Source organism: Xenopus laevis, chromosome 4L (assembly GCF_017654675.1).
Source record: "Xenopus laevis strain J_2021 chromosome 4L, Xenopus_laevis_v10.1, whole genome shotgun sequence".
In the NCBI taxonomy this organism is placed as follows: domain Eukaryota; kingdom Metazoa; phylum Chordata; class Amphibia; order Anura; family Pipidae; genus Xenopus; species Xenopus laevis.
In genome coordinates, this window is record NC_054377.1 from 130,026,960 (window position 1) to 130,044,587 (window position 17,628).

A 17,628-nucleotide genomic window follows, 5' to 3' on the forward strand; every position below is an offset into this window, starting at 1 on the left:
TTGTGTCAATTTTGACACCTTTATTAAAGTCAATAAGCGTCCAAATAATGTTCCAAGGAAAATAGTTGAATCAAAACAGCTCCAGATAAAGGGCTCTGCCCGAAACATGTAGTGTGCCTACACTGCTGAATAAACAAATTGCAGTTTAAAATTACTGTCTGGAGCTGTTTTGATTCAACAATTTTCCTTGGATTATGAACATGGGGTGTAACACAGACACCTACTGAATCTTACAGCAATAAAGTGAAGAAATTGGAGACTGAATCATACCTGCTCTATTGTCCAAATAATGTTGACATGCGACAGTTTTGATGCGAATGACTATTCCGGCATGCATCCAAATTTTATTGACAGTGCCTAATTTTCGCCTCAGTTTCTCAAATTTATTTACGGGAATTGAAACGCATAAATTCACCGTAAATTTAAGATATTGGATTTATTCGCCCATCACCAGCGGTCAATAATCCTACAGGGGACACAATTCTAGGGTAACACTTAGCAGGGGAGAGGCAGGGAGGGGGGCCAGTGGGGACTTATCAACGTGGGGGGTTTAGTTCTCCTTTAAATGCCTCTCCTTAGTACTTCTTTACTCCTTAAACTGCAGAGACACCATGCAGTAGATGAAATTTCTACATCTGTCCAATATCCATAGTACATAGACATCAGTCAGGATTGTCCAGCCAATATACACATACTGTACCACGAATTGTACAAAACTATGGCTACTATATCCATTATCCCAACTATTCCTATCTGAATCTGCTGCTCTTTGTAGAGAATTTTATGACCAATTTCTAGAGGCTTTTCTGCTTAGATAAAGGCAGGCATCACTCCAACTGTTATAGAATTAAAAATCCCAGCATCCAACTCTATCACCGACAACCAAACTCCTGAATTCTTCATCATCTTTATGCTTGGAAATGCCTTCTTGGATGTCTTTTCTGCACTTTTTTGTTTATTGAAGGTACTACTTACAATCCCTTAGATATTTAAATGCCATCATCTGTCTCCATTTTATACTGGAGGAGAGGTTGGGTTAAAGCCTAATGTTCACCAAACTTCCTTCTTTTTTTATAAGCATTTATCAGATCCAAATGTTAAGACAAGGTCAGAACAAGACTGAAATAAAATCAATCCTCAATGATTATGAAGGGAGTGAGATGCTAAGAGGAGCTTAAGCCTGTATTTCATTTAACTGCAGCATATGGCGATGGTTCTGATAAAACTGCAGAAGAGCTACCAGGAAGCAGAGATATCTACACAAGGGTTGACCTCTTACATCCTTGATCCGAAGTAAAACCATGGATTTTAGTAATATTGCACCTCAAGCACAAGGGAAATCTATAAAATGACCGAGCTGCTGCCCCTCGTCATTCTATTTGATCACACAATATAACCACAGGCCATGTATGTACACGGGCAATGACTGCCTTTCACCTAGAATCTATTTATTTAACCTCAGCAGGTTAAACAGTTAAAAAAATGTTAATAAAAAGTTAGCCCCCTGGTCACATTTAGTTGGAAACAATAAGTTTTTTTTATTAATAAAATAACTTCATCCTTCTTTCTAATTTTCTAAATGTCCTGCTCATCATGCAATTAGTTGGCATCTCTAACAGTTAGACAATAGCAAACTGCCTTTATTATTTTATTTTACCCAATAAAGATCTTAAATTGCTTGGGAAACTTACTATCTTCTCTAAATATCATTAAGGGCTCTTACAGACGAGCGTTTTTACCTGCGCTCCCCTGCGTTCCGTTTTTCTACGTTCAGCCGCAGGAAAAATGCAGCATGTTGCGTCTCAACCTGCGTTCGGCACCTACACGCACCTGTGTCACTACAGCCCCATTGGAAAAAATGTAATGCGTCTATCCCTGTGCTCCCCTGCGGCTGAACGCAGAAAAACGGAACGCAGGGGAGCGCAGGTAGAAACGCTTGTCTGTAAGAGCCCTAAACATGGCAGATTTTATCTAATGGCTTCCCTCTAGTTTGAAAAAATGACCCACTTTAAAGGAACAGTTCAGTGTAAAAATAAAAACTGGGTACATAAATAGCTCAATGTTATCTGCAGTCATTGTGTGAAAAAGTTTGATTCCAGGCACTTTTTGCACACTCTATAGTGCTCAGCTCCACTGCTTTGGTCCCTACTCCACCAGCAAATCATGTACTTACTGTACATCTATTAACAGAGGAACCCTGGAGCTATTGCCACCTCCAAGGTGTTCATATGACTACAAATGGTATATTTCCCATGGTTTTTTTTTCGTGTGCATTTTCTCCCTATTTAAAAGGAACCTGTCACACTAAGAAATAATTCCAATTCCTATTTTATGATGTTAGTCAAGCAAAATTAACTTCACTTACACTTTATAAATGATTTAAATCTTGTTTCTTTTAATCTTGGAATTCACAATCACATGAAACAGCAGGAAGCATTTTGTGGACATTGTTATTAAAGGGCATGTAAAGGCAAAAAGATAAAATCCCATTTTTACTTTCTTTAATGAAAAAGAAACATATCTCCAATATACTTTAATTAAAAAATGTGTACCGTTTTTATAAGAATCCTGACTGTATGCAGTGAAATTCTCCCTTCATTTACTGCTGTGGATAGGAATTGTCAGACGGTCCCTAACTGATGAGCAGGGAAACAATCATACTTATGAACAGCAGGGGGAGCCCCCGCTTACTTCCCAGCCATGCAGAACTCAAGCAACTTTGTTTATGACGATCCATAAGCAGCCCAGACCACACTGAGCATGTGCACAGTCTTGGTCTTGCAAAGACGTATAACAAGATGGTGACCCCTGTGGCCAACTTTGAATACATAAATCATTTGTTTGATTAGCCTTGTGGTGCAGTAAGTTCATGTTTATATTTAGTATACAAAATACAGCATTTCTAGCCTTATTCTATTTTAGACTTTACATGTCCTTTAAGGCAAGCTTTTCATCATGCTAAACTCTTGTTTATGCACCTGATATCTATGTCCTTGCACTGGCTAACCAATTAGATGGTGAGAAATGTGAGGAGGGCAGTGACATCAAGAAAGTGCAAAATGGAAAGTAAAAGGAATTGCCTGCTCTGCCTCTGGCATAGAGGAGGGGCAGGCAATGTATGATTGATTGATCTATGATTGATTGATGAAGCTGAGATTTTTAAATTCATTTAAAATGGGTATAGATTTTTGAATAAAAAAATAATTTGGGTTTCATGCTTAGATGCTTAGATGCCAGATTCAATTCAATGAGAAAAAGTTATCCCACTGTTTATCACATGAAAACTCATGAACGAGATTCAATTTGAGGAGAAAAAACTTTTCTCCAAATTCAGTTCCCTTTTTTCCCCGTAGACATCTATAGAGTCTTCACGTGATAAACGGCAGGATAAAATTTTCTGAAATGAATTGCACCTCAAATTGAATCTCGTCCATGAGTTTTCAGGTGATAAACCTTTTTCTCACGGAATTGAATCTGGCCTTTAATTTGAAAAGTACTTTTATTATGCAGCTTTTTATTTCTGGGTGACAGGTCCCCTTTAATAAGCTGTTGTTTTTCCAATTGTATCATTAGTCTTCAGGACAAGATCTTTCAGCAGAACTGACATGATGATAATCATTATAACCTTGATTAAAAAATTGCTGCAAGTTCAAAAATAAAACATCTTATCAGTCGATCCAGTTTTCAGTTAGCGCTGGGCAAGAAAGATTACCTTTTATTGGTGCCAACAGTGAACAAAGTCACACAATTGTTTTTATTACATCTACGCCTGCAACTACTTGATTTTTTTCCAAGCCCCCCTGGTGATGAAGGAGCAGAGCATGTATCCACCTCTCCATCCAGTAACATTCTGCCGTGTCTAGACGATGAACTCCATCCTTGTACCTGGATTGTAATGACTTGATTGATTTCATGTCACCGACTTTTCGCAGAGACTTACAAAGATTGAACGATTCTGCGTGACCGTTCCATGACGCGCTATTTTTCTCTACAACTTCGGTCATTTTGGTTTATCCCTTCAATGTCCTTTGTAGCTTGTGGCCCCTCCAGTAATCAACCCTACGCCATTGTTTGCAAGTGCTGGCGTAGGTCCAGTTTACTTCCCACAAGTGAAATATTAACGACTACATAGTTTATATAGCTCCTCATACAAGGGCAGTAAGGAGAGCGTCCATATCCCTTAGAAACGAGGCACGTGGGGGAGCAGATGTTGTGTAGCTCCATTAAAGGAAAATGTATACTTTTAATAAGTAACTTTAATTTCACACATATTTTCATTTGAAGGTTGCCTTGAAATATTGAACATTATATTTATTATTATGTAGGGTAGTATAGAATATATTGCTCTCTGTTAGAGGACAGTAATAAGAAGAACCTGGACCCTGAGAGAATAGGCATAAAGTGGCAAAGCGGAATCCATGTATCTTAAATTAAACGAATGGCGTCATTCCAAAACGTCCTCTTTATAAATATTTCTGTTTTATTTTTTATGCACTGCTAGCGAGCGCCGAGCAGCTTCCTGCTACTCATTATATCCAGATTTCATAAATGACATGTTTTACAACTGTCGGGCAGTCGCTGGTTTGCTAATGCCTTATTAAGGCTAATTAATCCTGCAAGGGCTCAGAATCCTGCAGTGACGTGAACAGCTGCTTTGAGATAAAATGATCGGCCCCTGTGCTCTAAATGCTCTGCTATAAGAATAACTAGATACTTACTAAGGGCTCTTACTCACTGCGCTCCCCTGCGTTCCGTTTTTCTGCGTTCAGCCGCAGGGGAGCGCAGTAATAGACGCATTACGTTTTTTCCAACGGGGCTGTACTCACACAGGCGCGTGTAGGCACCAAACGCAGGTTGAGACACAACATGCTGCATTTTTCCTGCGTTCGGCGCCTACACGCGCCTGTGTGAGTACAGCCCCATTGGAAAAAACGTAATGCGTTTATTCCTTTGCTCCCCTGCGGCTGAACGCAGAAAAACGGAACGCAGGGGATCGCAGCTACAACCGCTCGTGAGTAAGAGCCCTAAGACAGATCTGCTTCATTGTGAGAGAAAGAATCAAGATCATAATCAGGTGACCCATTTCCCTGTAGACGCACTTAAAATGTCAATAAATATTGATTTGATGCAGAAAACCATTTATACCACCCCAGGTCCCAATCATGGATGTTCATGGACTTGGATTGTGTTTTGTGGGATTTTGCTGCGGGAGGTGACAGGAATGGAAGCCATCATGGACAGAGATAAGGCTCTCATGGGTGTTATTTATTAATGGACAGCCTCAACATTTGGACTATTATTTAAGTCTCACTAATTAATTTGCTATGTCAACATCAAAGGCAAACACATATTTATAAATATATTCTAACATTGCAAAGAAGATCCGCACTCACAGGAGTTATATGATTTTGAATGTGCATTTACAGTACTTGACTATCCTTTGGGTCCCCGGCTTTTGTACTAGGGATGCACCGAATCCATTATTTTGGATTTGGCCAAACCCCCAAATCCTTCACGAAAGATTTGGCAAAATACCAAACCAAATCCAAATCCTAATTTGCATATGCAAATTAGGAGTGGGAAGGGAAAAACATTTTTTACTTCCTTGTTTTGTGACAAAAAGTCACACAATTTCCCTTCCTGGCCTAATTTGCATATGCAAATTAGGATTAGGATTCAGTTCGGCTGGGCAGAACAATCAGTCCGAATTCAAATCCTGCTGAAAAAGGCCGAATCCAGGCCAAATCCTAACCAAATCCTGGATTCGGTGCATCCCTACTTTGTAAATATGTATATTTATGGTTCTTATGCACTAATTAAAATTAGTCCTGTGCTGTGCCAAACGTTTTCAGTGCACCCAGGTATTTGCTCTACTACTGTGCACTACTTTATTTCCTATATGTACCTACTCTTTTTACGTAACATTGTAAAGTTAAGGCGAAAGCACAAATAAAAGAAAAAACAATCGAGGGTGTCAATTTACCAGGTCAGCTCTGCGCAGTATGTTGGCGCCCTAAAAATACATGTTAACAATAATAATAATAATAGGCAACCCAGGTAACAAAATTCCCAAGCCTTTCTCCTCAGGCCAGTGTCCCTCTGGTTTAATTGGCTAAGGTTACTTTTCCTTCGAGTAGTAGCGCCATCTATCCTGGTTGAATCCCATGTGACTCCCTGGGCTTGGAAGCTGACTATACCACAGGATGAAGAAAGCAAACAATATCGGCACCCCATTGTGCTTTTGCCTTTGAACATCTGCCAGTCAGAACTCTATAAAGCAAGGTGTGAAGGGCTATGTTTTTACACTCACATTTATGAATGTAAAATGTTCGCACTTTTATGATAGCTACATCACATTTATTTTCATGTCTCAGGAGTCTGTAGGGATTTTGTTCATGTGCAAAGTGGTGTGATTTGGAGAATTACCACTTCTTAGTGAGCTTTTCTTTCCTCAGGTGTGATATATTTGTATATTTCTATTTTTTATTTCACTTAGTGCAAAAAGCCTCATGTTTACATTCGCCCACTCTTGCAAAATGAAAACTCATATTCAATATTGAAAATAGAAGTTACTAAAGTTTAAAGAAAACTCGACTGTTCAATCAAGTGAAGATCTTCTTCTGCATGAAGTATAGAGAGAAGTGCTACAGTATATGTGCATCTGGCACACCATTGATTGTAATAGGAAAGGGTGTGACTGTGTTTGCCAGATGCACCTTTAATAGTTCATACCATTCATAGTTGTCTTGAAAATGTTCATCTATCTGTTTCAGATGTTTTATTCGTGGAAAGACGTTGTCTCTTCATAACCCTATTTTTGTTCTTTATTGCAGCTCTACATCCAGACCACCACCCTTACCATTTCCATGAATCTTAGTGCCTCGGTGGCTTTGGGGATGCTCTACATGCCTAAGGTTTATATCATCATCTTCCACCCAGAGCTCAATGTCCAGAAACGTAAGCGGAGCTTCAAGGCCGTGGTAACAGCAGCCACAATGTCCACGCGCTTGTCACACAAGCCCAGTGACCGACCCAATGGAGAAGCCAAGACAGAGCTCTGTGAGAATGTGAACCCAAACAGTGAGTATGAGCAGCATTTCTAGACAACATACTAAAATTTGCTCTTTAAGCTGGATAGGGGAAAATAAACAACAAATATTTTGGGATGTTCAATTAAAAAAAAAAAGAATAAATGATGGCAAAATACCTGTTCAAAAATGTTAAATGGTTTCAGGATGTCCTTGCAAGACCATCAGGAGTTTTTCCAGTTTCATGGTTGGACCAAGCAGGGCTCCCATTAGTTAATTCACCCCTCACTCATACATTAGTAAATGAATCCTTATTGTTACAGCCAGGTGTACTTTTTTTTAAGTTTCTGTGGCTTTAGAAGAAGTAGAGTGTTGCACAATGATATTTAATTGTTGCATTTATGCTTTCAGCAGCACCAGTGTTCATTGATAAGGAAGAGCATGTTTTGTTTTTTTCTGATAACTCATCAAAATATAGTCAACAGGCCAGGGGAGATTAGCAAGACATCACCGAGCCTTGATTTATTGGAGATACCGATAGGTTTAAATAGTATGTAACGATTTAAAGAGGGGAAAATACAAAGTAGCACGTAAAAATTAATGACTGAAGATTGAAAGATAGCTTCCCCTTTACATCCCATATTATGCGGATCATTGAACTCGCCAGAGAACATTGTGGTCTGCTGTTTCTGAGAAGATGATGTATGTCTGGAGCAGCGGTTCTTCACTTCTGTGCTGACAAAGAGCTGACAAATCACATAAAATACAGACAAGGCTGATCTTTGCCAAGTTCTTTGCTCTTCTCAGACATTCCTATGTGAGCCTCAACTTTTTAGCATTTCCTTCATTGTTCATGTCAGCCATTTATGCCTTGAGCTTAGTTGTTGACTTATGTTAAGCATTAGTCATAAGGAAATAAGACACGGCCAGAAGAACATGCTGATACTAAAGCAAGAGAAACATGGTTAGTGAAGGAATAGGAAACCATTGGCAATGTGGGAAGGTTGGTCAGAAGATCAATAACGCATGTCTAACCCAGGGACAGACTCTTGACTGCAGGGGGACCCAGAAGGTATAGGGGCCCCATGAGGCCCTAATTCATATACAGTTAGTATATAATATAATGGTAAAACAGGTCAACCTCTACACATTTTGGAGACCTGAAAAATAATATGCTGTTGGTCTAACCTATGGTTCTCCAGTTGGACATTGCTAATTAATATTACTCAAAATATCTAATAACTTCTACATGATATAATGTAATATGTCCTTTATGTACTTTTATCTACACCCCTACTGATGATAGGGACCCAAGACCAGGTAGCATACCTAACTTACCTCAACCCAGAAACACATATACAGGATGAAATACTAAAAAAGTACCACAAAACAGTAGGGTTGTTAAAGAGAATAGTTATTACCCAAACAGCAAAGCAGCAGGTAGAAAGTCAGCATGGAACATGGATAAGCGAGACCCTGAAGAAACATAAGCAAGAAAAAATAACTGAAGCCTCACAGTCAATTTCCTTTTTGGCTCCTGGGGTTAGTGACCCATATAACTAGATATCATTTTCATAAAGACCACTTTAAGATTCAACAATACTAAAATTTAATTTAAAGGCCAAAACCTTTAATAAGGTTCTCTGCAGAGATTTAGTCTTACTGAGCAGAAATAAAGAGAATGTCAACCCTATTTATAGAAAATATGTAAAACAAAAAATAACCACCTTGTATGCTGCAAAGTAAAACCTTAATCCTGGTCTCAGGTCTGAAATCCAGATTTATTGTGAAGCATTTCCCTCTGTCATTTATAGGGAATTCTTGATTCAAAGACATTCTTTGCGGTACCCCTTCTCACCCATGTTTGCTGATGGACTCTTTTCCAGGGATGGGTGAATTTGACCCGTTTTGTTTCGCCAAAAATTCCAGCCGGGGAAATGCCACCAACACCCATACAAGTCTATGGGCGTAATTTTTTTTGGCGAAACAAGGCGAAAAAACTCGCCCATCCCTACTCTTTTCCTCTCCAGAAACAACAACAGTGCCACCAATGGTGCTTTAGGTTGCACAATGCTGTCTTAAATGGGATGAAAAACCATTGTGCCCTAGTCCTAGCTCCTAACACTTTGTAGTGCAGAAACATTCCTATGTCTTGGGCTGGTGGGGGACTGATAGGCTGCAGATAAAATTAACAGTGACATTCCACCTATCAGAGCCACCAGCTTTGTTCTTAGCGGGAATACAGAGTGCAGTCATGGACATCTGATGGGAACAGGGCAGAAGGTTCTATCACTTTGGCATGAAAGCTTCAATAAATGCATATTCAGGCTCCTTGCCTTTATTGTCTGCATTACTTAACCAACCAGTAGTTTGCGAGCAACATGTTGCTGGCCAACCCATTGAATGTTGCTCCCAGTGGCTTCAAAGCAGGTGCTTATTTTTGAATAACTGGCATGAAGGCAAGTTTTGGTTGCATAAAAACCAGATGTACTGCCAAACAGAGCCTCCTGTAAGTTGATTGTCCACATAGCTACCAATATCCAATCACAGCCCATATTTGGTACCCCCAAGAAATGTTTGCAAACTTATGTTGCTCATCAACTTTTTTTATATTTAAATGTGGTTCACGGGTAAAAAAGGTTGGGGACCCCCATTTGGCTTCTTTTGTTTCATGTTCTATTAACTTGAAAAAGATCTATGAATTATCTTAGTCCATAAAAAATAAGAGGCAACCCCTTTAGGATATTACAGCTGGTTATAGTCTGGGAGTCCTAAAGAAAGGGGGAATTTAGAGACTAGTTTGGAGTAATGATAAATATGCTTTATTCCGCTTGATATTGTTAACCTGTGAAAAGTAATGTCATAGCATATACTACTTTCTGTTGCCAGGATAGTTTCAAGTTACATGAGAAGCATGGTGGGTGGGGAGCAGAGCAGAATGATCTTCTGCAGCAAATCGGACACCAAACTGCTCCAAGCTCTCTCACTGAGCAGCCTGAGGCTGAGAACACACAGAGAAAGGAATAGCTGATACAAGCAGGCTGAGGTTACATTGTTATGGTGATCTTGTCTATAGATAGAGAGTATCCAGAGCTCTGCAGATTCATGATTGGATATAAATTGCTCCGGCAGCACGAGTAAATTACATAATGAGACCTGAAAGCTCTACAAAGAAGAAGCAGAGGGGACAAGGTAGGATGGGGACCATCAATACCTGCAGCTCAGCATGCCGGCACAATTAGAAAACATGAGGGATAATGAGCCAGCAAAGTGTTAACAGAAGAATCTGTAGCTATAAATAGAAAGCGTGAGGTCATTTTCAGTCTTGGTTCCATCCTTGTCTGTCCTAGTTTTTAAATAGGCCATTTTGTTCCCATTTTCTGCTGCTTCTGCTGTTGCTCTTCCTCCTTTGGGAGTAAAATACTCATCAAACCCGGCAGATGATGGCTTTAATAACACTCTTTAGAGTGTTGGGGCCTCCTCTTTACAAGAGATAAAATCATTAGACTCTCGTTCCTGCTCCAGGGCTTTAGGTGCCCTGTCCTCTCCCTCGCACCTTGTGGGACGCAGTGACATCTAAAGCCACAAGATGGTACAGCTGGCAGAAGAGTGTATTGTGGGTAAAGGCGATTGGTAGATTTTACTCTAAGAAGGAAAGAGTTATTTACACTTCAGTGGATTTTAATTAATTGCTTATTTTGTCAAACTGCTATGATAGTTGTATCTAAGCATCGTTTTGTGAATTTACATACTTACGTAGACACTGCATCTAGACCCAATTAGCAAATTTTGACAACATAGAAACCTTTAACCATTCATTCACCTTGCAGTATGATTACAGGATAGTAAACCTTCTTTAAATGTAGCTTTATCTCTTGTAAACAAAACACTTCTCTTAAAAGTAAATCAAATGTTTCTAATAATGAGGTCAGTCATTTCCCCCAGACATTCACTATTTACAAAGTTGCATGGTAGATTATTTAAAGGACAAGGAAAGCTTGAGTCACTCTTTTTTGTAGACACAACCCAGTGACTCTAATGGTTTACTCCTTACCTTAGGCCTGGGTTCCTCATGTGCACTAGGATGGTAGTTTTTAATTAGGTGGGCTAGTGCCATCTTCCCCAGCTTCCCAGATATGAGATGCATACTTACGGTACATACATAGCTTTAGAGCTACAGCTGACCCCACCCCCAGAAAAATCTTCGGAGATACCCAATATACACCGCAACAATGGCAGAGACTGCACATGGATGCACACATAATGGTACCACTTTACCAACAGCAAGCAGTTCCCAAACCCACACCCTGGCTTTTGTTGGAGGGGTTGATAGTTGCTCTGCTAGGAAAACCCTGGAGAACCATCAGAGAACTCTTTTCTAAGCAGAGAAACATCAGAAGTCTTTTCTCAGCTTCTTCTGAAATGTATTCCTGACTGTCAGGCCCATTGGAAGAACTGACCAGCAGGTGGCACCTTTTTTTCAGTTTCATAATATTGGTAGTGTAAAATAGCTAATATCTTTAAAACTATTAAAAAAAGTAATGTAAATTGTTCAGAAGAGCAATTCTGCTTGAATTTGATTTCAGGGTTTACATTTCCAGTGGGGAATCCAGTTGTTTGCTGGAACAGTTAAACATTGTATCTGTAATCCCCCTTCCAGTTTAATAAAAAACAGTCCAACCCAATTGCATTGATCAAGAGAGCTCAGTGAAGATGAGCATAGGTGTATCCCCTTGCAGTACATCACCAGGGAACATTTTAATGCCCCAGCAATGACCTGAAAATTATTTGTCAATGTTGGCTTTGACTTATTCACTGATTTTTATGTATGAAGGGACACTTGCTGGAATGAAACCCTATCCAGGCTTCCTGCAGAGAGAAATAAGATGAGAATTGTGGACTTATACTGGCTATATTTAAAGGAGAAGGAAAGGTTAAAACTAAGTAAGCCTTATCAGAAAGGTCCATCTAAATATACCAGTAAACCCCCAAAGTAATGTTGCTCTGAGTCCCCTGTCAAAAGAAACACTGCATTTCTTTCCTTCTATTGTGTACACATGGGCTTATGTATCAGACTTCCTGCCTTCAGCTTAAACCTCATTGCCCTGGGCAAGAGCATGCTCAGTTTGCTCCTCTCCCTCCCCCCTCCTCCCTTCTCTACTGTAATCTGAGCCCAGAGCAGGGAGAGACTCAGGCAGGAAGTGATGTCACACCACATTAATACTGCAGCTCCTATTCTAAACAAACAGAGAGTTTCTAGAGCTTTTTACTCAGGTATGGTAAAACATTCTACAAAATAAATATAGCATTCTAGCTTGTACTATTGCAGCTAATCTATTGGCAATAAAATGCCTCCGTAGCTTTCCTTCTCCTTTAATACAAAGTTAAAAAATGTTTTGCCTATTTGACAATGTTGCCATGTTGTGTGTTTAATTGTTTGTGTGATTGTCTGCCTTAAACTGGCTCAGGAAAACCAAGCTGTGACGGAGAGTTCCTCAAATGAGGGAAAACTGCAGTTTCGCTAAAATTGAATGAAAATAGTACATTACATTTTCATTTAAGCCCCAATGGAATTTGCATAATTCTGTGTGCATATTGCATGACGATTTATCTGTAACCCACTTTACGGGCAGCCTGCATCCAAAGATCTCATTGGACACCACTACTCCCGGATATATTTTGTGTTCCCATGGCCGGGCTGAGCCAGGGAAGCAGAGCAAAACGTGTATTAGATTATCCCATTTGCAAACAGAAAGCCTGCTTGTTGTTTTAATGGAGATTTAATGCAAAGTGACCCGTCCTCCCACAGGGACAAGAGGCTTCTCACTGAAACTGTCATACTCCCCAATGCCCTGTGACACATGACAGTATGAGCGAGTTGTCCCCACAGGATGGGGAGGAAGGAAGCGGCATCTTGTGAGGTCAGCAACTTCATTTCCTAATGTGGCTGCCATTGGAAGCTACTGTTCTATAGGAGCTGCTGAGCTGGACTTTGAGCATGACATTGATTTTCTCTAACTATCTGCTAATAAACTGCTGCTTGGAAGGACCATGGGAGTGCTTTGGTGCAGAATTGCTCTCATTTACTCTCAGTTACACATTTATGGACACGGCATTCACTTCATCCATCATGATCCAACATTACTTTTCTACTCATCCATCCTGAAAATAAATATGCTGCTCTCTATAACGGTCCAGAGTTCCATGCTGCATTATACTGACATTTGTTCAATAGTAGGTTACATTATGCTCTGCTGCCTCCGTAGAAATTGAGCACACATAGAAACTTTGTCGCTGACGTGTGTCTCCATACTGGACCCATTGATTTTTATGTATTCCATTATGCTATGGATTAGGGTTTTGTGTGAATTCACTCAAATGTCAGTAGAAACAATTCCTTTTTCAAGGAGTCAACAGCGCTCAGTGTAGCCCTTTGCAGGTAATGGCCTTTGTTTTATTCACAGTCGGGTTTCCCATATACAGTAAAGGCATTTTTCAGTTTACACAACACACTAGTGCACTGGCAATCTGAATACTTCCAAAACCTGTTTTTGACAGTACCTAAGCCACTCTCATGGTAACGAACTGCAGGAAAATGAAAAATATTTTTAACTCTTAACTTTTCCCCTTAGCTCTCTCAGCTGCACCCACTCACTTCCTACTTCCTGGACACACAACTTAAAGGAGAAATCAACCTGTGGGGAAAAAAACCCTACCCCCCCACCCCAGGTAGCCCTCCCTCCCTCCTCCCCCAGGCTAACTATGCCCCGCACCCGGGAAGATGCCCCATACTTTGTACTTACCCCTCGGCGCAGATTCTTCCAGCGAAGTACCATGCGTCCTCTGTAAGCTGACTGGGAGATCGGTATTTCTGCACATGTGCAGTTGGAGCAGTTTTCCAGTTTGCGACAACTGCGCATGCGCGGAATTACACGGAAAATGCTGATCTCTCAGTCAGCTTAACGAGGAGCGAGATGGACGCGTGGAACTTCGCTGGAAGAATCTGCGCAGAGGGGTAAGTATGGAGTATGGGGCATCTCCCTGGGAAGGGGGGTAGTTAGCCTGGGGGAAGGAGGGAGGGAGGGCTTCCTGGGGTGGGGGGCAGGGTTTTTTCCCCCCACAGGTTGATTTCTCCTTTAAGGTATATCCCACCTGTCCCATCACTAAAATATATGTTCCATTCTCAGTGAACATAGCCCCTGTTAAACTCTATATTTGCTCAGTCTCATAGAGCATTCCTGGTGAGATATACTTTACCTTTAAAGCCTTTGCAGATACTGTTCTACAATTTTGCTGAGTGTGATTCCTATGCCCTCTGAATCAGGTGTGTCCTGTGTTCAAATCCTAAAAAATCTAAGGTAGAGGGATAAGCATGGTTTCAGTATTCTCTAAAGCATTGTTCAAAAAATAAATCGTGCACTGAAAAGCTGGGTATGATTCCTGTGCACTATGGAGCCTTTACTGTTTGTGAATCCTTTATGCATTGTAGGGTGAAGTGTATAAATTCTGCACACACTGGAGCGGGGTGTGTTTTGTGTGAACCCTGTGCAATCACGAGCAAAGGGTGCTGTACATAAATACTGTGCACTGCTATGCATGATTTCTGTGCACCCTGGAGCAGTTATTATTATTCAGGAACCCCTATATCCAGGAGCATGGTGCCATCTACGTACAGTTTCCTTTGTAAATAAAGTGCAGTCTGGGGCAGGTTGCAGTGTGTGAATCATATTGTTACATGTAAGGATGCAATATATAACTTGTGTGCTCTCTAGAGGTGAATGCTGTGTAAATCATGCATAGGCTGAAGCCAGATGCTGCAACTAAATCCTACACTCTCTCTAGCAATTGACTGTGTACCGTGTTTAGAGTGTTGCATTGTGTGAATCCAGGGTACAGGGTTAATGTTTATTCAGTTGAACCATATTAATCCTGAGTACTCTAGAGTAGGGTACTTGTAATTCTGTACACTCTGGACTATGGCAAATTATTAGAAAGGGGGATTTTAGTTCAACTGCCTGGGGCTTTTGGCTTCGAGGGGGCATATAAGCGCCTAGTACCAGAACCTCCTGTACTTGGCATGTAGGCAGTTGTTAACATAAATAGACTCAAATGAGATCACCAGTGCTGTATAGTGCAAATTGCTTAAACTAATAGAAAGTGCCATGTTTTTTATCCATAATGTAGCAGATTTTTCCAGACTTACGAGCATAGAATGTAATGCAACTGGCACAATTTTTTTCTGTTATTCCAGATGCTATTTGGTGTTCATGTTGGCAAAATGAGTACAAATTGCGTTCTTTTTTAACTAGGTCAGTGTGCATCGAAGTTACGGCACTTATGGTAGGGAAACTGAGCTGGCTTGTGATTCATTAGGTTTGAATCAGTTGCACGTGTAGGTGCAACACTTAAAGGGGATGTCTTCAAGGCAGGTTTTATCACCAGGGTTCCTTCCATCCATGCACCATGTACTTTGCACTTTTATTCAGAGACGGGGGCAGAAGGCTCAAGGAGGAGCCTGTATAGACACAGCTAGCTTAGTAAATACATACAAAAATTGCACTTGGAGGCCTAATTAACACTATCAGGCAAGGGAATCAGCTGCTTGGTGGAGGCAGTCAAGCAAGCCAACGTGGGAATTATTAGTGTTGTCTGCATATAACAAGCTGAATAGAAAAAAGGGGAGAGATCAGAAGTGAAAGAGGGATTGAGAAGGAGAGAGCAAAAAGGATTGGGGAGACCTCCTAAATTGGAAAACTGCATTGACTACAAGTGATCTAAACATAATAGCTTTAGCTAAGTATTTCAGTAAATGAGAGGAAACACTGGCAGCCTCTATAACTCATTACTACCCTGAACATTCAGGAAGAAACTAGTGAACTTTGTAGAGTAGTTGGTGAAGACGAGTGAAGCAGGTAGTCAATGTCTTGAGCCTAAACTCCAAGTAACTTTGCCAACCTCTGATTTCCATCACTTTTCCCCAAAATAATTTCTCAAACTAGCTTAGCTAACAGACACCAGCCTTGCAGTTGTATTTTCTCCAAAAAAAAATGAAACTCAACATGTTGCCTTTCTCTCATGTAACACATTCACGTTGATGAATGTTTCAGGCGTATCACATGCCTCTGATGTAAGATGCCCAACCTGAATGGAGCCGCTCACCTGCAGTGATCGGGCCCAGACACATCGGCTATTGAAACTGTAGGCGTGAAGCAGATCAAACACAAATACCAGCTAAATAAGTAACAGTAGGAAAGCAGAAATATTAATAAATGATGTTTGTTTTCTGTGACCAGAGCATCTTATGCTTCAATGTAAATAAAAAATGAGATGTTTCCATGGCTACCTCATGTACAAGAAGAGTCTACCTTCAAGGGAAAAAAGGGGAAATGGTGAGACAGGAACTTCGATTCTGGGCAGCGCAGCATGGCAGGGAGCCCACAAATCTATAAATATTGGTGACTTGCAGGTCTGGCAAAGTCTGGGGGCTGTACATGACATTGTGTTAATGTACTGGAGCTATCTGAGACTTCCAGTGACTGTGTGTATCAATGGTATGAGCTACTGAATTGGCATGGTGTGTTGACATACAGAATTGAGGTACAGATGATGCTGTTTATTTGCTGTCCCAGACAGTTAACCAGAATTCAGGATGTCACAAAAATATAGGTTGCCCCTATCCCTTGCATACAACTGCAGCACATGATGTGACTTGATTATTTGTTTGTGTGCATCTGGGCCATGCCCTGTTGGCACAAAGCCTTTCTCTTGCATAAATGTTCATGGTGGACTCAAGGATGGACCTTAGACAAGTTTGAAAGAGGAATAAAGTACAGTGCATTAGTATGTTCTAAGGGAGTGGCATTGGAACACTTGGAAATGTCAACTATGCAGGAGATAAGCAATTTCCAGTAAGATCACCCCTCCCCTGGCATCTTCCAAAGCACAGCGGCTGTTTTACCTGCAAGGCAGTGATTTCTAGTGGCAGTCGGAAAGAAATCCGGGAGAATAAATCACTCCTAATGGGGATGGGTAATTGTTACTCACGGATGGGAGTGGTTGCATTTGGCTCTTTTCTGCTCCCCCGAGACGGCAATACTGCAAGAGCTGTTATGCAATTTGCTCATTAGTGTTTATGCAGTTTGTGTTTGCTGATGGAAGACAGAATAAATGTGTCATAAAAAGACACCTCAATCCTCTTGTTTCAGCTCTGCGAGCACTTGCTGAACAAAAGGTAGAGCTGGGTTTTTTGTTAGTCAATGTATTTGTGAGAGTGTGATATCTTATAAGGGTGTACAACAATGTGTCGTTCTGCCCAGTTATAATCGTTAGATCTCCAGCCCTAGATTCTGCCTTTTGTTGCACAAATACCAGATACAAACACACTTTTCCCTCTCAGGAAACAATCTGCTCTGACCCTCGGAGCTAGGCTCCCTAGTACAGCTGGCTCTCCTTTCACTGCTCACCATCCGAATGCCCACAGTTCCTTCTCTTCCTTCAGGCTAAATGCAGAACCTTGCCTGTAACATGTTTTTTCTACTAAAAATAGACAGAAATAGTAGCACAGGGGCCTTTTTCATCCCCACTATGGCTCTCTCAATCT

The 17,628-nt window shown here is 40.7% G+C and overlaps 1 protein-coding gene across 1 annotated transcript in view; it reads left to right on the forward strand.

Moving 5' to 3' along the window:
- Positions 1 to 17,628, forward strand: part of grm7.L (glutamate receptor, metabotropic 7 L homeolog) — a 283,230-nt gene that overhangs the window by 246,098 nt on the left and 19,504 nt on the right. Inside the window, exon 9 of the mRNA XM_018257131.2 lies at positions 6,834 to 7,080. Coding sequence (XP_018112620.2) covers positions 6,834 to 7,080 — 247 coding nt within the window. The remainder of the gene's footprint in view (positions 1 to 6,833; positions 7,081 to 17,628) is intronic.